This window comes from Mustelus asterias, chromosome 7 (assembly GCF_964213995.1).
Source record: "Mustelus asterias chromosome 7, sMusAst1.hap1.1, whole genome shotgun sequence".
NCBI classification, from domain to species: Eukaryota; Metazoa; Chordata; class Chondrichthyes; order Carcharhiniformes; family Triakidae; genus Mustelus; species Mustelus asterias.
This window is the reverse complement of record NC_135807.1, coordinates 130,329,408-130,355,859: the sequence shown is the minus strand read 5'-3', so window position 1 is coordinate 130,355,859 and position 26,452 is coordinate 130,329,408. Positions and strand designations below refer to the sequence as shown.

Here is a 26,452-nt window from a genome sequence, read left to right as displayed (position 1 = left end):
TGGGATTTTCTGGCCGCGCTCACCGCAAAACCGGGAAATCCTGCCCGAGGCCAAAGAACCTTTGCGTGATCCGTCTCCCCGCACCCCTCCCCCCCCGCCCGCTACGATTCCCACGGCGGGTGGGACGGGAAAATTCCCCCCACTACGTTTAATTTTAATGTCTAACTGTCCAATTTTTTTAAGTGCCTGAGAAAAATTGAAATATATTCGAGAAGCGGGAAAATACTCAAACAAGTAGAATTCAGTTTGTGGTCACCTATTCTTCGATAGGGAAGGTCTTGTAATGCAGTGCATAGTATCAGCGGCATGATGGCATAGGACTGCTGCCTCACAGCGCCGGTGACCTGGGATCGATTCCTGACTTGGGTCACTATCTGTGTGGAGTTTACATGTTCTCCCCGTGTCTGTGTGGGGGTCCTCCGGTCCCCCCCACACAGTCCAAAATTGTGCAGGTTAGGCGCAATTGCCCCCTAGTGTTAGTGGGACTAGCTAGGATAATGGGGTTATGGGGATAGGGCCTGGGTGGGATTGTGGTCGGTGCAGACTCGTTGGGCCGAATGGCCTCCTTCTGCACAATAGGATTCTATCCCTGCCTCTGAGCCAGAAGCTCTGGGTTTGAGTTCCACAGTAAGAGTTTTAACAACACCAGGTTAAAGTCCAACAGGTTTATTTGGTAGCAAATCTCCACATTTTGAGTTCCACCCTAGGATTTGATGGCCCAGGAAGGTGCATTCATAACGCGGTCAAACAGGGTGAGTGTGTCAGCCTACAAATCCTTCCAAAGACGCCAGTGTCTGGCGGTAAGAGTGGGAGAGACTCCTGGGCAGCCATGTTTGATGTGGAGTGCCCCCCCCCCCCAAGCCATAAGCTTCCCGGTGACAGACTAATGACCTGTTCCGGGAATTACCGGCTATTGAAATGGACGCAAATCTACTTTAGTGCACTATTAGGTGCGGGAAGAGAATTGGAATAGCGTGCTTTGATGCATATCCTCTGCACAAAATTAATGTGGACCGAGGAACACATGAGCAGGATTAGGCCATTTGGCCCCTCGAACCTGTTCCACCATTTGACAAACTGGTTGTGTCTCAGATCCACTTTCCTGTGTGTCCCCCCCTCCCTTGCCTACCACCCACCCCGCCCCCCCCGCCCCTGCTCCCCCGCCCCACCATTAACCCTTGATTCTCTTGCCTCACAACAATCTGTTTAACCCTGCCTTAAATAAATCCAGTGACCCAGCCCCCACTACTTCCCGGGGAAGAGAGTTCCACACGCCAATGGCGGGAACAATGTTTTTCTCATCTCTGTGTTATTTCCGAAGCACATCCCCTGGTGTTAGGCTGCCCCACAAGAGGAAAGACTCTCCAAGTATCCAACCTGCCGAGTCCCCTCAGGATGTTTCGATCATGATTGTTCTTCTAAACTCCTATGAGTATCGGCTGAACCTGTTCAACTGGTCTTCATAAGAGAACTCCTTCATCCCAGGGATGAGTCCAGTGACTTTTAAAAGCATATGACAACAATCAGGTCGAATGGTTTTGGTGCTTGTTGCGTGGAGGAAGTAGAAATCGCTGGCCCAATTGCCTGTATGAATGACAAAACAGCAAATCCCACTATTTCTCCAGTAGATCCATGATTTTATCACTGTCTGCACCCTCTGTGCAAAGACAGTGCACAGAAAACCAAACTGCACAGAAGCAGGAATTGCTTTGTTTATTAGTTTGGGGCGGCACGGTGGCACTCTTGCCTCACAGCGCCAGGGACTCGGGTTTGATTCCCACCTTGGGTCACTGTCTGTGTGGAGTTTGCATTTTCTCCCCATGTCTGTGTGGGTTTCCTCTGGGTGCTCCAATTTTCTCCCACAGTCCAAAGATGTGCAGGTTAGGTGGATTGGCCATGCTAAATCCTCCCTCAGTGTAACCGAACAGGTGCCGGAGTGAGGCAACTTGGGGATTTTCACAGTAACTTCATTGCAGTGTTAACGTAAGCCTTCTTGTGACACCAATACTTAAACTTTGACATGTTTTAAGTGGGATTCAACTTCTTCCAGTTTAAGCTTCATTCCTGTACAGTTGGAGCCTGGCGGGAGAGATTCCATTTTGAATTCAGTAATATGAGTTCCCTCTGAACATTCATTACCACACCACTCCTATTAAGCTGTTATAGAGTCATAGAGATTTACAGCATGGAAACAGGCCCTTCGACCCAACTTGTCCATGCTGCCCTTTTTTGTTTAAACCCCTAAGCTAGTCCCAATTGCCCGCATTTGGCCATATCCCTCTATACCCACCTTACCCATGTAACTGTCTAAATGCTTTTTAAAGGACAAAATTGTACCCGCCTCTACTATTACCTCTGGCAGCTTGTCCCAGACATTCACCACGCTCCGTGTGAAACAATTGCCCCTTTGGACCCTTTTGTGTTTCTCCCCTCTCACCTTAAACCTATGCCCTCTAGTTTTAGACTCCCCTACCTTTGGGAAAAGATATTGACTATCTAGCTGATCTATGCCCCTCATTATTTTATAGACCTCAATAAGCTCACCCTTCAGCCTCCAACGCTCCGGAGAAAAAAGTCCCAGTCTATCCAGCCCCTCCTGTTATCTTATATTATTCATAAGAGGTAGGAACTAATTGTCGTGTGCATACATATCCCAGAGTGCCACGTTCACTGCTGCACTGCAGCCATGTGCTGAGTAGCAATGTACCAGTCTACCAGCCATATGCAGAGCAGAAAGTAATACACTTGATGAGGTTGCAGCATCTTTGAGTCGAAAGTGTGATTACTTCTAACAAATAGGACCAGAATACAGCATGGCAGAAGTGGGCGTCTGAGTAAAATCTCAAACATTTGAAAAGAATTTCATGCTGAATTAGATTGGAAAAAAAAGTCAACCTGAATTAATGCTTTGGAGAGAGAGACAATCTGCATTTTTGTGCATGAACAAAATGGCCGCCATAGCAACACACACACAACTGATACCCATGATGCACTTGTGGGTTTGGCTGATGATGCTGTCGAGGCATCTGAGCAGCTTAAACAAAATGGTAGATTGACATTCAGTGGATTTCAAATAGGCGTCACCGAAGAGGAAAGTGTCAGCTACATCTTTTTGTGGTCAGGAGAGCAGCACGGTGGCACAGTGGTTAGCACTGCTGCCTCACAGCGTCAGGGACCCGGGTTTGATTCCTGGCTTGGGTCACTGTCTGTGTGGAGTTTGCACGTTCTCCCCATGTCTGCGCGGGTTTCCTCTAGGTGCTTTGGTTTCCTCCCACAGTCCGAAAGATGTGCAGGTTAGTTGCATTGGCCGTGCTAAATTGCCCCTTAGAGTCAGGGGGACTTGCTGGGGTAAATGCATGGGGTTATGGGGATAAGGCCTGGGTGGGTGAGTCTGTGCAGAATTGATGGGCTGAATGGCCTCCTTCTGCATTGTAGGATTCTATGATTCCACGAGAGAACGGAATAAATTTAATGGGCGTGATCCTATCGGACGTTCATGCCACATGCTCCCACTGCATCGAAGTTGGAGAATTTGATGCCCAGCCAAATCTCTGCTCACTGCTGCGGGATGGGAAAATCCTGCCGGCATGAATGGGCGTAAGATTCCAGTTGATAACTAGCTGGGAGCTGAGTGGAGACAAAGAAAAATCAGCACCCGCACCTCTAGCTAAATTCAAAGCGTCAGATTTATCAAAATGAATCTGAGGCAGGAATCAGGTGAGCCTGTTGACAAATTTGATGGCATCTCCACATCATGACAAATTTTCTCACAGGGTTAGAAAATGCAGCCAGGGAGTGTAAATTTGAGGACACAGATGAAAGGCTGATAGATGAGGTCGTCTGGGGCTCTGAACTCCCTGAATGATTTCATTGGAAAGGATCAGCCTACAATGTCACAGGCTGTAGGCGCTGCCAGAACACACAGAGCCATGGGTAGGCAGATGAAGGTGCTGAATGCCAGAGCTTTCAATTGAGTCAAGGGAAAGGCAGCGGGGTTGACTCTGAGAAACAGCAACAAAATAATTCATACAATTAAGAGAAAGATGTGCAAGAGCTGTGAATTACCACATCAACTGACAGACAGAACAGAGTGTCCTGTAAGTAGATCAAACAGCAGAGTTATCGAAAGCTGTCATGGTAAAAGATGGTAAGGAGTCTAACAACACCAGGTTAAAGTCCAACAGGTTTATTTGGTGGCAAACGCCACTAGCTTTCGGAGCGCTGCTCCTTCGTCAGGTGAGTGGGAGATCTGCTAACAAACAGCAAACAGGGCATATAAAGACACAAACTCAATTTACAGAATAATGAATAATATTCACCTGACACTCACCTGACGAAGGACCAGCGCTCCGAAAGCTAGTGGCGTTTGCTTCCAAATAAACCTGTTGGACTTTAAACTGGTGTTGTTAGACTCCTTACGATATCGTTCCAAGTCAGGATGGTGTGTGGCCACATGTGAATGAAGTGTAAGCTTTGAGCTATGTACTGGACAGACATCTACAAAATTGGTCTACAGGATAGGTATCTATATAGAAAGAATGGAGTTGACATGTGATGTATGCAGGAGTACAGAAATACACAGATGAGATAATAGCAACTGAAGTACCACTCAGACCATGGCAAACTGTGGGAGCCAATTTATTCACAGGCTATTGAGAGTATCTCATACTTGCAGACTTCTCCCGGGTGTGGGTTAGGTTGATTGGCCATGATAAATTGCCCCTTAGTGTTAGGGGATTAGCAGGGGAAACACCAGGTGGACCTGGTTGGGATTGTTGTCGGTGCAGGCTTCCTCCAGTGCCGGCAAGAGACCCGTGGCGGGACCGGAAGATCCTATCGGCGTGAACGATCGTAAAGTTCCGGCCAATGTATCAGTCTGTCAGCCTACCAGCCACGTGGGGAGCAGAAAGAAATACATTAGATGAATCTCCAGCGTTTATGAGTCTAAAGTGTGATTACTTCTAACAAATTGTAACCAGAGGACATAACTCAGTTCATACTACCATCAGCTGTTCCTTTCAGGTTGTAGATCAAGACATGCATTTGGTAAAAATGTCGGTGGATAACTAAGTATTATTCGATTCATTTGTTTAGCGTCTATCCTTCCCCAGATTAGTAAAGAAAGTAATGGACAAATATTTCCTCTGTAACAAAATCACAAACCCATTTAAAAAGAATTAATTTTGAAATTACCATTAGGTGCCGAGGAGATTTTCCCTGAATAAGAAAGAATTGTCTCTCAGGGTCTGAAAGAAAATGTGGCGAGATATCTTCACTTTGATTAACACACCGCATTCCGTTTCTGGGGATTACATTTTCTCCAACGCTTTCAAAACACAAATATTTCATGTTTGCAAATGCTGTAAAATAGCATTAAAGAAATCCGTGCAATGGCCCAATTTTTTTTATTTACAACCATCTCGGAAATAAACTCAATGAAAATGTGGTAGCGTTTTATTGATACAGTGCTCCCCACGTAATCATTCCGAGTCTTGGCTTTTACCCAAAGGATTTTGCAGCTACTAAGCATGTTACTGAACAATAGGGGCAGATTTCCTCTGCCTGCTATTTCCAGTAAAGTCGTCAATGTTTTCGTGAAGAATTTGTGTTAATGATTCTGTTAGAATACCAAAGAGAGGAAATCTTCACAACTGCATTCACAGTACTATTGCTCTCTGTGAGAAGAGAATGCTTACCTTATCATGGTGGAAAATCGCATCACGTCACAAAATAAGGGATAAAATATTGTCACCTGGCTTATTCAATTCACTCTGATTGGAACTTTATTAATCTTTGCTTTCCTCTCGTGCTGTCATATCTTCTGGTTTCACTTTTGTGCTTTCGTTCCCTTTATGCATCTTAAGCCAGTTTACCCATCATTTTTCACCCTCTAATCCCAATGCTTGTTATGTAAATGCACCCTTGCACTGAGCATAGAATCAGAGAATCCCGACAGTGCAAAATGAGGCCATTCAACCCATCAAGTCTGCACTGATTCTCCAACAGAGCATCTTACCCAGGCCCTCTCCCCCACCCTATCCTTGTAATCCCATGTATTTAGCATGCCTAACCTACATATCTTTGGACACTAAGGGGCAAGATAGCATGACCAATCCAACTAACCTGCACATCTTTGGACACTAAAGGTAAATTTAGCATGGCTAATCCACCTAACCGGCACATTTTTGGACACTAAGGGGCAACTTAACATGGCCAATCCACCTAACCTGCACATCTTTGGACACAAAGGGGCAAGTTAGCATGGCCAATCCACCTAACCTACACATCTCTGGACACTAAGGGGCAATTTGGCATGACCAATCCACCTAACCTGCACATCTTTGGACACTAAGAGGCAACGTAGCATGGCCAATCCACCTAACCTTACACATCTTTGGAGATGGAGATGGCAGTTTGCTCAAATTTTCTACAAGCGCCGAGAAGAGAGGAGGCTCGCGGGAAAACCTGCTCGAGATCTTTCTTCCCCACCCCGTTCCTCCCATTCTGCTCCTTAAATCTGTTCTGGAACACCTCAGGATAAAAATGTGATTGTGTAGTGTTGGAGAATTTGGCATTAGCGGAGTAATACGTAACATGCCTTAATGGTGTTTTTACTCCTTTGTCTGACACTGCAGCTCAGGATTCTTGTGGAATTAACACCGGCTGTGAGGACGTATTTGACGGGTTGGCAGCAGCGAACAGCGAGAGTGGAATGTTCTGCAAGGTGAGCGGGTAGTCCTGGTTACTTGATGCGGTGTCGCTGCATATGTCTGTAATTGTTAGCTAAGACTTGTCAACAAAATACATTTCACACCTAAAGATATTCACTATCTTCCCAGCTAAATTTGATGCACTTGAATGACATTTTGTGAAACTGGCAGTGCCAGCCAAACCCTTGCTGTTGAGAATGCACCTCCTCGGCCTTAAGAGAACTCAGCTGAGATGAATCAAAATCAGTCATTCACCTGCCAGCCTTTCGAGTGGGGCCACACATTTCTCTTGCCGTATTTCCTCAAGCTATTTTTCAGCAGTGCTTTAAATTTGGGCAAATTGCAAAGTCGCCACTACCTTGAAGGAGACAGAATGTTCGATCCGAAAAGAACGAGTAACCAAACTACCCCCTGAGGGTAAGTTTAAACAATTTTCCCTTCTCCAGCCAAGTTTCCCCTCTTCCACTTTCTTTAGGCTTGCTGAGGTGCAAGGCCCTTGGTCCCTGCTGCATTTCGGTCATCCAAGTGCCCATTCTTCATACTTGATGGACAATGGATTCTGGCAGGCTTTTCAAACATGAAGTTATTGCAACTAAATTCAACTGTATTTTTCGTCAAGCTTCGATTTTAACTACCTGAAGGATGGCACAGTAATTCCATCACTCATTCACTAGATATCTGCAAATACCCCTCTTTTGATCTCTTTGTCCAAGCTTTGAAACTCCCATTGTCTCTCGGCCATTTTCCACACCATCTCCGTGTATCTTCTGCTCCATCCCTCCCTCTGCTTTAAGGTGAGAGGGGAGAGATACAAAAGGGGTCCAGAGGGGCAATTTGTTCATAAGAGGATGGTGAGTGTCTGGAACAAGCTGCCAGAGGTAAAGTTAAATAAATAAAGTTTATTTATTAGTCACAAGTAAGGCTTACCTTAACACTGCAATGAAGTTACTGTGAAACTCCCCAAGTCGCCACACTCTGGCGCCTGTTCGGGTCAATGCATCAAGCCAGCACATCTTTCTGAATGTGGGAGGGAACCAGAGCACCCGGAGGAAACCCATGCAGACAAGGGGAGAACGTGCAAACTCCACACAGACAGTGACTCAAGCCGGGGAATCGAACCTGGGTTCCTGGAGCTATGAGGCAGCAGTGCTAACCACTGTGCCACCGTGCCACCAGGTAGTAGTACTGGCAGGTACAATTTTGTCTTTTAAAAAGCATTTGGACAATTACATGGATAAGATGGGTATAGCGGGATATGGGCCAAACACGGGCAATTGGGACTTGCTTAGTAGTTAAAAAAAAGGGCGGCATGAACAAGTTGGGCCGAAGGGCCTGTTTCCACGCTGCAAACCTCTATGACCCAATGACTCTATGACCTTTCCCGTGGATAGCAGCAGTCAAACCTTAAATGTCTCTCATCTTGTGTTTGATACTGAACTGATCCCTGGTGAGGCAATGAAGAGAGAGGTGTGGGTCAGGAAGACCAGGCACAGGGACACTAAAGGTCATCTGGGTGGCCAGAGACCAGATTGAGAGGCATGGGAAAGATCAGGGACTGGGGAATAGGGAGCGAGTGCCGGGCTGGGAGGATACTTGCCGTGCCCAGTAATCAACGTGCACAGTAACCCTCTCAAGGACCAAATGAAAAAGAGAAGAAATGCTAAAACTCTGAAGCATGTAAGCTGGTCAGCCAGCATTCCCTGGGAGAAAGCACAGGTTAATGTTTCAGTTCATTATCAGCACAGTCCCTTGGGGTTACAGCACAGGACAGGCGAATCTGTGGGACATGACGGTCAGTGAAGAGCCAAATAATTTACTTGAAGATATAATAATTTGGGCAGGATTAGGACAAACAATTCAGTCCTACTCTTTCCTTTATATCCTTCAGTCCGTCTGTCTGTATATCTACCTACCTGTAACCTATTGAAAACATTAGATCTGCATGCACTTTGTTTTTTTCCCATTATAAATTCTTATATCCACATTATTAATGAAAACTGCCTTAAAAACATGCAATCCTGTTATGCTACAAAGATAAACTTGTACTGTAGCCTCCCCCTAAAGAAGAAGCATGCTGATACACTTGATAGTAAAGAAGTTGATTGTTACAAGCTAACACTTGACATTATAAGTGAACAACTACTTTTTCTGAAAAATCTTGGATCTCCTTGCAGTCCATAAGACCATAAGATTTCAGAGCAGAATTAGGCTATTCGGCCCATCAAGTTTGCTCCTCCATTCAATTATGGCTGATATGTTTCTCAATCCCATTCTCCCACCTTTTCCCCACAACCTCTGATTTCCTTACCAGCCAAGAACCTATTTATCTCTGTCTTAAATACACTCAATGATTTGGTCTCCACAGCCTTCTGTGGCATTGAATTCCACAGATTCACCACCCTCTGGCTGAAGAAATTCCTCCTCATCTTCGTTCTAAAGGGTCGTCCCTTTACTCTGAGGCTCTGCCCTCCGGTCCCAGTCTCTCCTACTGATAGAAATATCTCCCCTACGTCCACTCTATCCAGGCCTTTCACGATAGTCAGATGCTCTTTCCTAAGGTAGAAAAGTCAAGTACTGGGGGACATAGGTTTAAAGTGCCTTTCAGGGAGCTTGCGAAGCAGTCTTTTTAAACAGAGGGTGGTGAATGTCTGGAACGCTTTGCCCGGGGAGGTGGTGGGAGCAGGTACGATAGCGGCATTTAAGGGGCACCTAGATGAATACATGAATAGGATGGGAATGGAAGGATACGGACTCTGTAAGTGCACACAGTTTTAGTTTAGGCAGGCATCATGATCGGCGCAGGCTTGGAGGGCCGAAGGGCCTGTTCCTGTGCTGTACTGTTCTTTGTTCTTTGTTCTTATCCTGTACGTTTCAATAAGATCCCTCTCCTCATCCTCCTAAACTCCATCGAGTACAGACAAAGAGTCCTCAAATGCGACTCATATGTCAAGCTTTTCATTCCCTGGGATCATTGTCGTGAACCTCCTCTGGACCCTCTCCAAGTTCTTCCCTGCACATCTCAATCTCCTACTAATCCCCCATAGCTCTGCAAATCCTTTCTCTTCAGATAATTATCCGATTCCTTTTTGAAAGCCACGATTGAATTTGCCTCCACCACACTCGCAGGCAGCGCATTCCGGATCTGAGCCACCTGGAGTGTGGAAACATTTTTCCCCGAGTTGCCTCTGCTTTGTTTGGTGATTACCTTAAATCTGTGCCCTCTGGTTCTCGATCCTTCCGCCAACAGCGGGTGGGAGAAAGGAGCTTCATTCATTCAAGGTTGATTTCTCATAACTACAGTTGAACATTGAAGACAACTAGCTACTTCATGTATCCATTCTGCTAAAATTTCAGTCAACAAGCAAGGGACTGAGTGGACATTGGGGTGGCATGGTAGCACAGTGGTTAGCACTGCTGCCTCAAAGCGCCAGGGACCTAGGTTCGATTCCGGCCTCGGGTGTCTGGAGTTTGCACATTCTCCCCATGTCTGCGTGGTCAGTTTGTCCCCATTTACTCTGCCCAGATGACCGGCCCTATCCACCCCGCCCCCCCCCCCAACCCATTCCCCCCACTTGTGATTTGAACACCTCTATCAAATCTCCTCTCAGTTCATCTCTTCTCCAAGGACAATGAAGCTCAGACTCTCCAATCTATCCACCTAACTGAAGTTACACCCTATAAAATGTTAATGTGAGGAGGTTATTCCTGCTGTGATTGTCTTTTAAAGAGATGTTGTGTCTCTCTCTCTCTCTCTGCCTGCCTGAACAGAAAATACTGCACGGTGACCACCTATGTACCTGTCGCAGTCTTGTTTTATGTTCCGTCCATTTTAGAAAGTGTATTAAGCTGAAGAGAGTGGGGGGGGGGGGGGGGGGGGGGGGGGGAGAGAGAGGCGGAGGAGGAGCATGGGGGCAGACGACTAGCTATTTCATATATCCATTCTGATAAAATTTCAGTCAATGAGCAAGGGAATTGCCTGGACATTGGGGTGGCACGGTGGCACAGTGGTTAGCACTGCTGCTTCACAGCACCAGGGACCCAGGTTCAATTCCAGCCTCGGGTCACTGTCTGTGTGGGGTTTGCACGTTCTCCCCGTGTCTGCGTGGGTTTCCTCCCACAATCCAAAGATGCGTGGGTCAGTTTGATCGGGTAAATCCCCTTATTGTCGGAGGGGTTAGCAGGGTAAATATGTGGGGTTACAGGGATAGGGCTTGGGTGGGATTGTTGTCAGTGCAGGCTCAATGGGCCGATTGGCCTCCTCTGCACTGTCGGGATTCTACAGGCGGGATTTTACAGGCGGGTTTTACAGCCTCACTCGGGCAAGATCGCAAATTCCCACCCGAGGCCAACGGAGATTTGCGTTCTGGTAGGTTTTCTGTCTGTGATTCAATGGTTAATTCCCTGGAACTGTAATGCTTTCTTAAGACAGCATTGAAAAGTTGCATGCAGATTAATTTTGCATTGCGAGGTCCATGAACCAGGCCCTTCATAAGAAAAGACACCACGAATGGAAGGTACAAAATGTTTTTTCTTCCCCAAGTACTTACCTGGTCGAGAATGTGGAAGTTTACCTTTTTAATGCAGCCACGATTGCTCTTTGTTCAAAAGGTTAGTAGTTTTCCAACAGCCTTTTGGTGGACTGATATTCCTCACTTTTGTTTTGTTGACAGGCTATTCATCAGAATCCACTTGAACTCAATACCAAGGATAAGCGTCAGAATCCTGTTGAGAAGGACAGATCTTCACAGGTGCCCTCATACCTTGTGGACCAGGATCAATACCGATTCTCTGTCGTGTGAGTTCCACATCAAAAATGGGCTGCACTTTACAAATCGGTGTTTCTTCTCCCCAGACATTCTTTCATTATTTTTACCTCAGTTATCCTTTTGGCACGTCCAATTATGTCTAAGAGGCTCCCTTTTTATCTGTTGGGAAGCTCAAAGCTCAGGGATTAAGGTGCCTGTTCTTGACTGACTCAAACGTCAGTGTTGAAAAAAAATCATGTTAATTAGATTAGCTTCATGCAAGAGTGAAGAAGTTAAAGGGCCTTTTGTCAAAAAAAGAGTACGTCTAACCTTTAAATCTGGGTTACGTGAGGTAAAATGCATGCGTTCTGGGCTTAACAGTGTGCTAACTGGGCCGACACGGTGGCACAGTGGTTAGCAATGCTGCCTCATGGCGCCAAGGACCCAGGTTCAATTCCGGCATCGGTTGACTGCCTGTGTTTGGAGTTTGCACACTCTGCCCGTGTCTGCGTGGGTTTCCTCAGGGTGCTCTAGTTTCCTCCCACACTCCAAAGATGTGTTGGATAATGGATTCGCCATGCTAAATTGCTCCTTTGTGTCCCGAGATGTGTCAGTTCAGTGGATTAGAAAGCATTCTTTCCGGTTGTATCACAGCTTGGTATGGCTCCTGCTCTGTCTAAGACCACAAAAAACTACAAAGGGTCATGAATGAAGCCCAGTCCATCACGCAAACCAGCCTCCCATCCATTGACTCTGTCTACACTTCCCGCTGCCTTGGCAAAGCAGCCAGTATAATTAAGGACCCCATGCACCCCAGACATACTCTCCTCCACCTTCTGCCACCGGGAAAAACATGCAAAAGTCTGAGATCACGTACCAACTGACTCAAAAACAGCTTCTTCCCTGCTGCCATCAGACTTTTGAATGGACTTACCTCGCATTGATCTTTCTCTTCTATGACTGTAAGACTACATTCTGCATTCTCTCCTTTCCTTCCCTATGAACGGTATGCTTTGTCTGTATAGCGTGCAAGAAACAATACTTTTCACTGTATCCCAATATATGTGACAATAATAAATAAGATCAAATCAAAGATTAGCCATGGTAAATGCCTAGGGTTACAGGGATAGGTCTCCTTCAGCCAGAGTGGACTTAATGGCAATGTAGCCCTCCTGTCCCTGTCTAAGATGACTAGGCAGCCTCTGGGATGCCTGAACCTAGCAAGCTGCATCAGGACAACCATCTCAATGAAATCTGTGACTTAAAATGGATACCACCTATGTTGGAGGATCTTAGAGTTAGGGCATTACTTAAAGATATTTCTTCCCTATACGAAGACACTCACTCAGCCCTGTCAACTGACCAAAAAGATCTTAATTACACAGTCCTGAAACATGAGGGGGACACACAAGGAGAGGAAATGAAACAGGAAATTTCTCTGCCAGAGAGTGCACCTGACAACCCAGGACTTTCAAGAAATAAAGTTGGATCCACCAAATAAAGGCACTTTGTGCCTGTCTCCCCACCAAGTCTTTCCCTTTCCAAGACATCTGTCAAAATCCTTCACAAGACAGAAATCTGCATTGCCGTCATCCAACTCCCAAAAGTTCAAAGGACGCACAGAAATGAACTCTGAACTCTACATGAGAAAACAATTTTTACCAGAAAATGTGAACAAAATCCATTCCACAGTTGCAGTTGAACTCTCTGATTGCTGCTTGTGTCAGACTCGCTAATCTCTCACTGTGCCTTCTGAATAAGATGAGGCTGGGTGGCTGGCATCATCTCCTTCGAGTTTCGGAGATGTGAGGTCACTCTTGTCTCAGGGGGGGCTGCTGTCCCAGTTGGACCATTTGCTGACAGCCTTGTACTTGCACTAACCGGTGGTCCAGGCCCAGCCCTGAAGCTCCCTCATGGTGAAGACATTGGGAGGAGAGTTAAAGAAGAAGCTTCACTGCTCTCTCCATAGAGACTGCAGCATCTGTGCTCACTCTTTGATAGCCATTGGTGCAGGACACAGGCTCCAAGATGCTACTGGTCAGTGCCACAGACTCAGGCATCTCAAATATTGTCTTGAAAGCTTTGTGCAAGTGTAGCACTAACAAGGCCTCTATCCATAGAATCCCCACAGTGCAGGAGGAGCCCATTTGGCCCATTGAGTCTGCACTGACTTTCTGAAAGAACATCATATTCAGACCCTCTCCCCCTATCCTCTTAACCCCGTGCATTTACCATGGCCAGTCCACCTAACCTGCACATCTTTGGAGTGTGGGAGGAAACTGGAGCACCCGGAGGAAACCCACACTCCACACAGACAGTCACCAAGGCAGAAATTGAACCCGGGTCCCTGGCGCTGTGAGGCAGCAGTGCTAACCACTGCGCCATTGTGCCGCCTTTTTGAAGCTTTAGTGTTGCTGGGTGTCCTTAGAAGCTCTTCCCAGCATCTTGCTGTTGCGGAACATTCCTGGGCTATCAGAGTCTCAAGGGTGTTCCACCAGTCGTGAGAAATTTCCTGACATATGCAAACATGTTTAATAGACTCCTCCTTACCGAATCCGCCGTTTGTGTGGAAACCTTCTCCATTTCCCCCTACCTGAGATCGACGCTGCCTAACCATAGTTGTTTTCAAGACAGGCCCCCATGATCTATGTCTGGAGGCTCTTCAGCCCTCTCCCTCAAACCCACCCTCAGGTCCTCAATCTGACCAGTGTTCAGTGACTTGTGTGGCAGCAACCCTCCAGCCTAACTAATTCCTAGCAGATACTGGTACCTCCTCAGGTTAGAGGGCAAGAAAGAGTTTCTTAGCGTGTAGCAGCAGCTTTGAGTCCGCAAGAACCCAGGTGGCCATTAGAATGACTGACCACTTCCTCCGAGGTGAACCTTATGCTATAGATGTTCTTGTACATCTGCCCATTAAGCCTCGTACGAAATGAGGGCTTGTGATGGTGGCTCTCTGCCGGATACGCTTCCATGGTGCTGGCTGTATTGCTTTATTTCCTTTGAAGTGAGGGAAGGTAATATGGTTCAGCAGCAAGGAGTCAACATTAAATGACCCGCACAGAGTAGAAACTCAACTCGACAGGTATTTAACAGACTAAAACAACTTTTTTGCATTAACGGTGCGCTGGTATGGCACAGAGAGAATTGATGTGGAGATGCCAGTGTTGGACTGGGGAAGCACAGTAAGAAGTCTCACAACACCAGGTTAAAGTCCAATAGGTTTATTTGGTAGCACAAGCCACAAGCTTTCAGAGCGCTGCTCTGAACAAACACAGGACACGGCAGACAGAGTACCCTTCGTCATTCAGTACTTCCCCGGAGCGGAGAAGCTATGACATCCTCTCCGGAGCCTTCAACATGTCATCGATGAAGATGAACATCTCGCCAAGGCCATCCCCACACCCCCACTTCTTGCCTTCAAACAACCGCACAACCTCAAACAGACCATTGTCCGCAGCAAGCTACCCAGCCTTCAGGAGAACAGTGACCACGACACCACACAACCCTGCCACGGCAACCTCTGCAAGACATGCCGGATCATTGACATGGATGCCATCGTCTCATGTGAGAACACCATCCACCAGGTACGTGGTACATACCCTTGCAACTCGGCCAACGTTGTCTACCTGATACGTTGCAGGAAAGGATGTCCCGAGACATGGTACATTGGGGAGACCATGCAGACCCTATGACAATGGATGAATGAACACCACTCGACAATCACCAGGCAGGAGTCTTCCCTTCCTGTTGGGGAACATTTCAGCAGTCACGGGCATTCAGCCTTTGATCTTCGGGTAAGTGTTCTCCAAGGCGGCCTTCACAACACACGACAACGCAGAATCGCTGAGCAGAAACTGATAGCCAAGTTCCGCACACATGAGGACGGCCTCAACCGGGATCTTGGGTTCATGTCACACTATCTGTAACCCCCATGACTTGCCTGGGCTTGCAAAATCTCACTAACTGTCCTGGCTGGAGACAATACACATCTCTTTAACCTGTGCTTAACCCTCTCTCCACTCACATTGTCTGTACCTTTAAGACTTGATTACCTGTAAAGACTCGCATTCCAATCATTATTTTGTAAATTGAGTTTGTTTCTTTATATGCCCTGTTTGTGAACAGAACTCCCACTCACCTGATGAAGGAGCAGCGCTCCGAAAGCTAGTGGCTTGTGCTACCAAATAAATCTGTTGGACTTTAACCTGGTGTTGTGAGACTTCTTACAGAGAGAATTGTCAGTGGTCTTTGCAAGCCTGGTTCGGAGTAAGAAGCAGCAACAAGCCATGACCCTATTGCCAATGAAAAGCTGCTAACAGAGGTGGAGCAGCGACCGTAGGAAGCAGCGCGTGTTGTGCAGAATCTCCGTGGGGGTCCCGCTTTTATGCAGAATCACTTATTATTTCCTCACTCTCTTCTTGTGCGCTGTTTCTTCTGCTGTTCATCTGTGGAATTCGCTACCCCAAAGTGTGGTGGATGCTGGGACAGTGAGTAAATTTAAGGAGGAGTTAGAGAGATTTTTAATTGGTGATGGATTGAAAGGTAATGAAGAGCAGGCAGAAAAATGGGGATGAGGAGCATATCAGCCATGACCGAATGGCGGAGCGGACTTGATGGGCTGAATGGTCTAATTCTGCTCCTATATCTTATATCTTATGAAAATATGGAAGGAAGACTGTGCCCTAATGGCCACTTAGTTCCTGTCTTTTATGGGAGAAGCGTAAAGTCTCCTTGTGGACCAAGGAAGAGATGCGTGTTGATGGAGGATTGCCTGGGCAATAATGAGGTCAATGAAAAATTCTGGGACAGGCGCGTGGATGAGAAATGCATGGGGATGGGACATGTGTGTGAGTGAGACACACGTGTGGGTGGGACATGCATGTGTGTCAGACATGAGTGTGAGGGACATGCGGTGATCATACCATCAACTTGTTGTACCATTGTATTACATTATTTATATTTAAAGGGTGAATCAAGTTCCTGCTCCTAATGTAGAATGTGTTGTCGTCTTGTTTCTGACCTGCTCTCTTATCTAGCAAGCTTCCGTGTTGGGTGCAGTCTTGATAAATTACCCCAACACAACATTAGATTACATATGGGCAGAGAAATTAGGAGCAGGAGTAGGCCACATGGCCCTTTGAGCCTGTTGTACAATTCAATAAGATCATTGGCTGATCTGACTGTAACCTCCTGCCTACCCCCCCTTTCATCCCTTTGCCTATCAAGGAACTATCTCCTGCTGCCTTAAAAATTTTCAGAGACGCTGCTTCCGCCGCTGCCTTTTGAGAATGGGAGTTCCAAAGACTCGCAACCCTCTGAGAGAAAACATTTCTTCTCATTTCTGTCTTAAATGAGAAACCCCTTATTTTTAAACTGTGACACCCCTGGTTCTAGATTCTCCCAACAAGAGGAAACATCCTCTCCACATCCACCATGTCAAGATGCCTCAAGATCTTATGGACGTGATTTTCCGGATGCGTTCGCCCCAAAACCACCTGAGGTCAATGGACTTTTCCATGGTCCACTCCTTCCTCACCCGCTATGATTCCTGTGGTGGGGTCCGCCCCTCCCTCACCCACTATGATTCACAAGGTGGGCAGGTCCGCCCTTCCCTCACCTGCTACAATTCCCGTGGTGGGCAGGATGGGAAGATTCGCCCCTATATGTTTCAATCAAGTCACCTCTTACTCTTCTAAACTCCAGTGGATACAAGCCTAGCCTATCCAACCTTTCCTCATGAGACAACCTACCCATTCCTGGTATTAGTCCAGTGAACCTTCTCTGAACTGTTTTTGATGTATTCACATCCTCTTTTAAATAAAGGGATCAATATTATACACAGTACTCCAGATGTGGTTTCATCAAAGCCTTGTACAATTAAAGCATTATCTCCCGACTTCTATATTCAACTCCCCCCACAATAATATTCTATTAGTTTTCCTAATTACTTGCTTACTAGCCTCATGCACTACAACACCCAGATCCCTCTGAAACTGAGCTCTACAATTTAGCACCATTTAGATAATATGCCTCTTTTTTATTGTTCCTACCAAGATGGATGACCTTTTCATAATTCATTCGTGGGACACGAGCGTCGCTGACTGGGCCAACATTTATTGCCCTTCCCTAGCTGCCCGAGGGCTGTTGAGAGTCAACCACATTGCTGTGGCTCTGGAGTCACATGTAGGCCAGACTAGGTAAGAACGGCAGATTTCTTTCCCTAAAAGAAATTAGTAAACCAGATGGGTTTTTCTGACAATCGGCAATGATTTCATGGTCACCAGTAGATTCTTAATTCCAGATATTTTTATTGAATTCAAGTTCCACCATCTGCCGTGGCGGGATTCAAACCCAGGTCCCCAGAACATTAGTTGAGCTTCTGGATTAATAGTCTAGCAATAATACCATGAGGCTATCACCATCTCACATTCATGGTACAGTTTTATTTGTTTTACAGGCATAATTTCTCCAACTTTCTTGTAGTTGGTCTCCAGAGTTTCACCCCACATAAAATTAGCCCAAACCGCCACCCCTTGTGATTGATTCCTCACTAAGTCCCTCTTGCCTATCTCCCCTCCCTGTCTTTGCAACCTCCCAAAGGCCTATGTGCATGTGGAACTCTTCTTCCCCAGAAAGCAGGGGAGGCTGGGTCATGGAATCTATTCAAGACAGAGTTACACAGGTTATTAATAGACAAAGGAGTCGAGGGTGGGAGGCAGACAGGAAGGTGGAGTTGAAACAGGCACCCAGATCAACCATGATCTCATTGAATTAATGGAACAAGCTCAAAGGGCCGAATGGCCTACTCCTGCTCCAAAGTCCTATGTCCTAGAAAAGGTACAGACGCCATTGACCCAGATGACCATAGGCTTTGAAGGAGAGAGCTGACTGGTGGTGATTTAACCTGAGGATTACCACACCTTAGGCGAGGTTGAGAAGGCAGCACCTTCATAAATAACCTCAGCTGGTATGGGAACTGAACCCGTATCGTTGGCGTCACTTTGCGTCATGAACCAGCTGTCCAGCCAACTGAGCTAAACCAACCTATAACTGCACTTTCAACTGTGATCTCTTACTGATCTCCTCTCTACATAAGCTTACCCCAATCACTGCCTTACAGTTCTATAAGTTTGTGTCCCACTATCAACCTACTTATGTTAATTAAACAGTCAGCACAGTTGATATAAATTGTTCGAAGTTCCTCACAAAATAACTTGAAATGATATATTCTGCTTCACACTCTTACCTCTGGAATGTGTGCCCACAATTCCCTACAGGTAGCTGGACATGTTGATAAGATGGTGTAGGAAGTGACCAGGACACTTTGGTTTATTAGCTGGGGAGCTTTACAGGAATGTTGCCAGGGACTGGAGGATTTTAGTTCTGAGGAAAGGTTTGATTGGCTGAAGTTGTTTTCTTTAGAACGGAGGAGGCTGGGCGGAGACTTGACTGAGCTTCTTAAAATCATGAGGGGCTTGGGTAGGGGCAATAGGCAGGACTTACTCCCATTAGCGTGGAGGCCAGTAAGAAGGGGAAGGGAATTTAAAGTAATTGGGTGTAGGATTAGTGTAAAATTAAGGAGAAATTTGGTCACTTTACAGACAAGGAAGTGCTTTTGAGATGTAGTCAAGGTTGTAATGTAGAAAACACAGTGACCAATTTATGCACAGCAAGCTCCCATTGATAATCAGCTTGGTGTGGCTCCTGTTCTGCCCAAACTGCAAGGAACTACAAAAGGTCGTGAATGTAGCCCAATCCATCATGCAAACCAGCCTCCCATCCATTGACTCTGTCTACACTTCCCGCTGCCTTGCAAAACAACCAGCACAATCAAGGACCCCATGCATCTTGGACATTCTCTCTTCCACCTTCTTCCTTCGGGAAAAAGATACAAAAGTCTGAGGTCACGTTCCAACTGAGTCAAGAACAGCTTCTTCCCTGCTGCTGTCAGACTTTTGAATGGACTTACCTTGCATTACGTTGATCTTTCTCTGCACCCTAGCTATGACTGTAACACCACATTCTGCACTCTCTCATTTCCTTCTCTATGAAAGGTATGTTTTGTCTGTATAGCGCTCAAGAAACAATACTTTTCACTGTATGTTGACACGTGACAATAATAAATCAAATCAAATCAAAATTAAAATCATATCCCCCTGTCTAGTGCTTTCACATCCTTCCAGTAATGTGGTGACCAGAACTGTGTGCAATACTCCAGCTGTGACCTAACTCGTGTTTTATACAGTTCCACCATAACTTGTTGGGGTCGTGAAATTGCTTGAAATTGCATTTTAGAAATACTTGGATGTGCACTTCAGGTGCTAGAACCTACAGGAATATGGACCAAGAGCCGGAAACTGGGATTAGACTGGATACCTTTTTGTTGGCTGGCAAACGTGATGGGCTGAATGGCCTCCTTTGGAGCCATAAATGTATGCTGTTTCTTCAGCCAGAAGGTCTCATTCATGCAAAGTCCAGCGCAGTGCTGTGGGAGTGCTGCACCTTCAGAGCCACCATCTTTCAGGAGATACAGTAAATTGCACTGCCCTTCTCCTGTTGAACGGAAAGGTTCCCTGGTCGTGATTTCGAAGAAGATCAAGAGACTTCTCCCCAATGCCCTGGCCAATATTTTTCCTTCAACTAACATCTAAAAACAGATTTTCTGGTCATTATCAGTGGGAGCTTGCTGTGCATAAATTGGCCACTGCGTTTCCTACATTACAACCTTGACTACGCCTCAAAGTACTTCCTTGTCTGTAAAGTGCTTCAGGATGCCCTGAAGTCTCGGTGCTGTATAAACACAAGTTGACTTCGTGGCACAGTGGTTAACACTGCTGCCTCACAGCGCCAGGGGTTCGATTCCCGGCTTGAGTCACTGTCTGTGCGGAGTCTGCACGTTCCCCCCGTGTCTGCGTGGGTTTCCTCTGGATGCTCTGGTTTCCTCTCACAGTCCAATGGTGTGTAGGTTAGGTGGATTGGCCATGCTAAATTGCCCTTTAGTGTCCAAAGATGTGCAGGTTAGGTGGATTGGCCATGTTAAATTGCCCCTTTGGGACAGGGGGATTAGCAGGGTAAATACATGTGGTTATGGAGATAGGGCCTGGGTGGGATTGTTGTCAGCACAGGCTGAATGGCCTCTTTCTGTACTGTAGGGATTCTATTAAGCCTTTCTTGGGCATTTACTTTATTTCTTTCCTTTTCTCGTTGTTTATGCTTTTCCTGTGCCGCTTGGTACAGTTTTCTGGAATTGGGATATTTTCAATGCAAACTGAACTCCTTGGGCATAACAGTAAGGAATTTGTGAAAATCCTGTACACCACAAGAGAATCATAGAAACCCTACAATGCAGAAGGAGGCCATTCGGTCCATCAAGCCTGCACCGACAACAATCCCACCTAGGCCCTATCTCCGTAATCCCACATATTTACCCCACTAATCCCTCTAACCTACGTATCCCAGGACACTAAAGGACAATTTAGCATGGCCAATCAACCTAACCAGCACATCTTTCGGACTGTGGGAGGAAACCAGAGCACCCAGAGGAAACCCACGCAGACACGGGGAGAACATGCAAACTCCACACAGACAGTGACCCAAGCTGGGAATCGAACCCAGGTCCCTGGCACTGTAAGGCAGCAGTGCTAACCACAGTGCCACCGTGCTGCCCCTCAAAGAAGGTTTGATTACATTTATATCTTTATGTATCGTACTCTGTGTCCTACCATAGGATTGTTATACCACCCCCCCATTCAAACAATTCCTCTGGATTAATGACTCAAAAGGTTTACCTTGGGCAACTGCATTTTCTTATAACATTTCTTATAACTACTGTGCCCTGTGCCATCCAAAAATAATTTTTGTAACGTTAAAGTTTATTTATCAGTCACAAGTAAGGCTTACATTAACACTGCAATAAAGTTACAGTGAAATTCCCCCAGTCACCACAGTCCGGCGCCCGTTTAGGTCAATGCATCTAACCAGCAAGTCTTTCAGAATGTGGGAGGAAGCTGGAGAACCCGGAGGAAACCCACGCAGACACGGGGAGAATGTGCAAACTCCACACAGACAGTGACCCAAGCCGGGAATCGAATCTGGGTCCCTGGCGCTGTGAAGCAGCACTGCTAACCACTGTGCTACAATGCTGCCAAAAAGAGAATTCTCTCTTCCCACAATCTTGGCACAACAGTTTCGACAGTGGTGTTTGAGGCACTAAACTCCAGTGGATGTCTACAGCTGTTGAAAGCATGAATGCACATTTTTGTCAGGAAGATTTTGCGGTGTTGCAAAATTTTGCTGGCATGACTCGGAACTGAATCCACCAATTCACAGGAACATGTTAAAATCCCAATGTGGAGGGAACCGGAGTGCACCGTGATTCCAAAGCTCCTGGTCTTCCTGTGAAATTTGAGCTCCTTCTGTTAACAATGGTCGAATGATGTGAAGTATTTGGAATGAATTTTCAGGTCAGCTTTAATCTCCGGCTGCCCGCTTAGATGGTCCTCGCTTGTTGAACTGTACCCAGAAAACGGTGCAGGACAGAGAAAGGGGTAGGAAAGGAGTCCAGGGAGAGACTTTGACACAGCTGCAGACTCTAAAGCTCACTGTGCGCTGTGGGGCACCCGCATTCTTCAGCCAAATAAAGCCTGCCAGTTTGGACATTTTTCTGCTTTATAGCAGGGTCCCGGAATGAGCTTGTGGCAGCACAGTGATCAGTAAAAGTTTTGGCTCACTGAACAGAGTCATATTGTTAGATATATGTAGTTCCCACACCCGATAACTGGGGGTCTGTTGTCCAGTGATAAAGAAAGCACAGATACATGAGGCAGACGACCCTACGTGCACACACTTTCTCCCATTGTTCTCCTAAAAGAGGTGAGCATTCCAGATCTAAAGGATAATTTAGCCCTTGAAGTTCTTGCCTTGACCTAATCCCATCGATTTACAGCATGTTGAGTCTTTTATTTTTGGCGAAGCTGATTATATTCACTTTAAGCCGTCGCTAGCTGTTTGCCTGTAAATCTTCCGGAATTCCTACAGTGCAGAAGGAGGCCATTCGGCCCATCAAGTCTGCAACAACAACAAACCCGCCCAGGCCCTATCCCTATCAACCCATGCATTTACATTGCTGGTCCCCCTGACACTAAGGGGCAATTCAGTATGGACAATCCACCTAACCTACACATCGATGGGCCAAATGGCCTAATTCTGCTCCTATATCTGATGAACTATCTTTGGAGAGTGGGAGGAAACCGGAGCACCCGGAGGAAACCCATGCAGACACGGGGAGAATATACAAACTCCACACAGACAGTCACCAGAGGCCGGAATCGAACCTGGGTCCCTGGTGCTGTGAGGCAGCGGTGCTAACCACTTAGTCACCATGCCACCCTAATGTTGAAAAGCTATCTCTTAGCCTATACACAAGCCACACAGCTTGTAGCTCTAACCCTTAGCTTAGAGATTGGCGCCAACATCCCACTACAGGTTTTTTAAAGTTAAAGTTTATTTATTAGTCACAAGTGGGCTTACATTAACACTGCAATGAAGCGACTGTGAAATCCCCCAAGTCGTCACACTCCGGCACCTGTTTGGGTACACTGAGGGAGAATTTAGCACGGCCATTGCACCTATCCAGCACGTCTTTCAGACTATGGGAGGAAACTGGAGCGCCCGGAGGAAACCCACGCAGACACGGGGAGAATGTGCAAACTCCACACAGACAGTGACCCAAGCCGGGAATCGAACCCGGGTCCCTGGCGCTGTGAGGCAGCAGTGCTAACCACAGTGCCACCATGCCGCCCTCATGATGTTCGACCAGAGTGGTCCTGGGTGTGTCCCAAGACCAGGATTCAGTGCGGCCAGCGCCTTAAGCCACACTTTTCTGGATCACTTTGCGCCTCCACCCACACCTGCAAGACCATTGATGTAACAGGATTAGGATGAGGCGGTGGTGACTCCCGAAATTATGCCTTCCTGTTCCACTGCTTTAATGCCAAACCCAGCCCTACCACCCTCGGAGATTCCTGCCTAGCTCCAACTCTAGCCTCTTGAGCGCCCCCCCAACTGTTTATGTTCCAGCATTGGTAGCCATGCCTTCAATCATTTCAACTCTTAGCTCACAGGATTCCCTTGCTGTCAATCACTTTGTGTCAGGAATGTGCTAAAGCTGCAAAACTCGTGTTGTTAAATCATCAGTGTTGAAGCCTCGCTTCCTTCACCTGCTGTAAAAATGATCTTTCTGTCTTGTGGGTGTCATAGTGACTGATGGAAAGTTTGCATCCATGAATATTATTTAGGCTTTGATTACAGATATAAGATATAAGATCATTTAAATGAGTTCAATCATTTAGCGGGGAGGCGATGGCCTTGTGGTATTCTCGTGAGACTATTAATCCAGAAACTCAGCTAATGTTCTGGGGACCTGGGTTCGAATCCCACCACAGCAGATAATAGAATTTGAATTCAATATAAAAAAAACTTGAATTAAGAATTTACTGATGACCAGAAACCATTGTCAGACAAACCCCATCTCATTCACTAATGTCCTTAGGCAAAGGAAATCTGCCGTCCTTATCCGGTCTGGCCTACATGTGACTCCAGAGCCACAGCAATGTGGTTGACTCTCAACTGCCCTCAGGCGACTACGGATGGGCAATAAATGCTGGACAACCAGCGATGCCCGTGTTCCACAAATGAACCAAAAAAAATACGCAGTAGTTATTATCCAATGAGAAGAGCAAAATTATTCCTGGGAAAACTTGCACCAGGATCAAAAATCCAACATGGAGATGCAAGTGTTTGATTGCATTTCAAAACTAGACACACAGCAGTGTGGTGCGTGTTATTCCAACTGCAAATTAGACTTGAGCTTAAAATGTAATAGACCTTTCAACATCCCTATGGACGGCACAGTGGTTAGCACTGCTACCTCACAGCACCAGGGACCCAGGGTCGATTCCGGCCTGGGGTGATTGTCTGTGTGGAGTTTGCATGTTCTCCTTGTGTCTGTGTGGGTTTTCTCTGGGTGCTCTGGTTTCCTCCCACAGTCCAAAGATGTGCAGGTTAGGTGGATTTTTTTAGTTAGGTGGATTGGCCATGCTAAATTGCCCCAAAGATGTGGCCGATTAGGGAGATTAGTGAGGTGAATATGTGGGGTTACGGGGATAGGGCAGGGGGGTGGGTCCGGGGAAGTTGCTCTGTCAGAGTGTCAGCGCAGACTCGTTGGGCTAAATGGTCTCCTTCTGCACTAGGAATTTTATGATTCCACAGACTGATTTGAGAGGCATTGATTTAAAGGCTGTATCCAGGTGTTCAGTTTGACAAAAGCAGCAGATGAAATTAAAGCTGCCACTGCACATCATCGGTCAAAGAATGATGACTTTCTCTTGTAATTATGAAACCATTCGTCTGGCCCCTCATCTATGAGGTGCCTCACTAGAATTACAAAGCTTTAGTATTCAGTAAAACCTCATCATCGAATAACCTGGACACTAAAATGAAAGTCCTTTTCCTGGATCTTCAGTTTACCTGCAATACAATATTTTAGTCTTTCAAGGATGTAGGCATCGCTGGCTAGGTCAATATTTATTGCCCATCCTTAATTGCCTTTGAGAAGGTGGTGGTGATCTGCCTTCTTGAACCACTGCAGTCCATGTGGTGTAGGTACACCCATGGTGCTTTTAGGGAGAGAGTTACAGGATTATAACTCAGTGACAGTGAAGGAACGGTGATCTATTTCCAAGTCAGATTGGTGAGTCGCTTGGAGGAGAACCTCCAGGTGGTAGTGTTCCCATGTATCTGCTGCCCTTGCCCTTCTAGATGGTCACGGTCATGGGTTTGGAAGATGCTGTCTAAGGAGCATTGATGAGTTGCTGCAGTGCATCTTGTAGATGGTACACACTGCTGCTACTGTGTGTCGATAGTGGAGGGAGTGATTGTTTTTGGATCGGGTGTCAATCAAATGGACTGCTTTGTCTTGGATATCATCGAACTTCTTGAGTGTTATTGAAGCTGCAATTATCCAGGCAAGGGGAGAGTATTCCTTCCCATTCTTGACTTGTGCCTTGTAAATTGCAGACAGGCTTTGGGAAGTCAGGGGGTGAGTCACTCGCTGTGGCTTCCGACCTGCTCTTTGGTCAATGGTAACCCTCAGGATGTTGATAGTGGGGGATTCAACGATGTTAATGCCATTGCATGTCAAGAGAAAATGATTGGATCCTCTCTCTCGTTGGAGATGACTCATCTGAGGAAGGAGCAGCACTCCGAAAGCTTGTGCTACCAAATAAACCTGTTGGACTTTAACCTGGAGTTGTGAGACTTCTTATTGTGCCCACCCCAGTCCAACAGTGGCATCTCCGCATCATCGGTGGAGATGGTCATTGTCTGGCACTTTTGTGTCACAAATCTTACATAACACTTATCATCCAGGTCTTTTTGCATTTGGACGCAGACTGCTTTAGTATCTGAGGAGTCGCGAGTGGTGCAGATCATTGTGCGACCATCAGCGAATTTACTCTACATCATTTGCCTGCTGATGCAAGAAACAAGTGTGGATCCTTTTTGGTGTTGTCTTGCATGCAGAGAGCAGCAGTAAGCACGTTAATCATACATTCCCAGTCATTTTGGAAACTACTTCATTCCGTATGCAGGTTTTAGGAGCTTGCATTTCCTTTGTCTCCACAGAAGTAAAAATCAGGTTTTGGGTTAAAGCTGCAACTTGCTTAATCTCCACTTTGCTGTTTGTCTTGTAGTTGGATTCCATTCCAATTGTAATAATATCAAAACTGAAGCCAGGCCCTTTGGCGCAGGGATTACTTATTTGTCTGCAGTTTTTGATTAATGTGAGACAAGTTATTTTCCAGGCGGTGTATTGCAAATGCATGAATAAATCTTATGCGCAAAGAAAACATAAAGAAAATGAGTAAAGTATTGTCAACATAATTAATTTCTCTCCCTGTCAAGACAGTTGTATAATGTCTCTTGTGCACTGATTGGTAT

The 26,452-nt window shown here is 46.2% G+C and overlaps 1 protein-coding gene across 1 annotated transcript in view; it reads left to right on the top strand.

The window, feature by feature from the left end:
* Nucleotides 1-26,452, top strand: part of ofcc1 (orofacial cleft 1 candidate 1) — a 219,054-nt gene that overhangs the window by 60,484 nt on the left and 132,118 nt on the right. Inside the window, exons 8-9 of the mRNA XM_078216978.1 lie at nucleotides 6,636-6,724; nucleotides 11,381-11,505. Coding sequence (XP_078073104.1) covers nucleotides 6,636-6,724; nucleotides 11,381-11,505 — 214 coding nt within the window. The remainder of the gene's footprint in view (nucleotides 1-6,635; nucleotides 6,725-11,380; nucleotides 11,506-26,452) is intronic.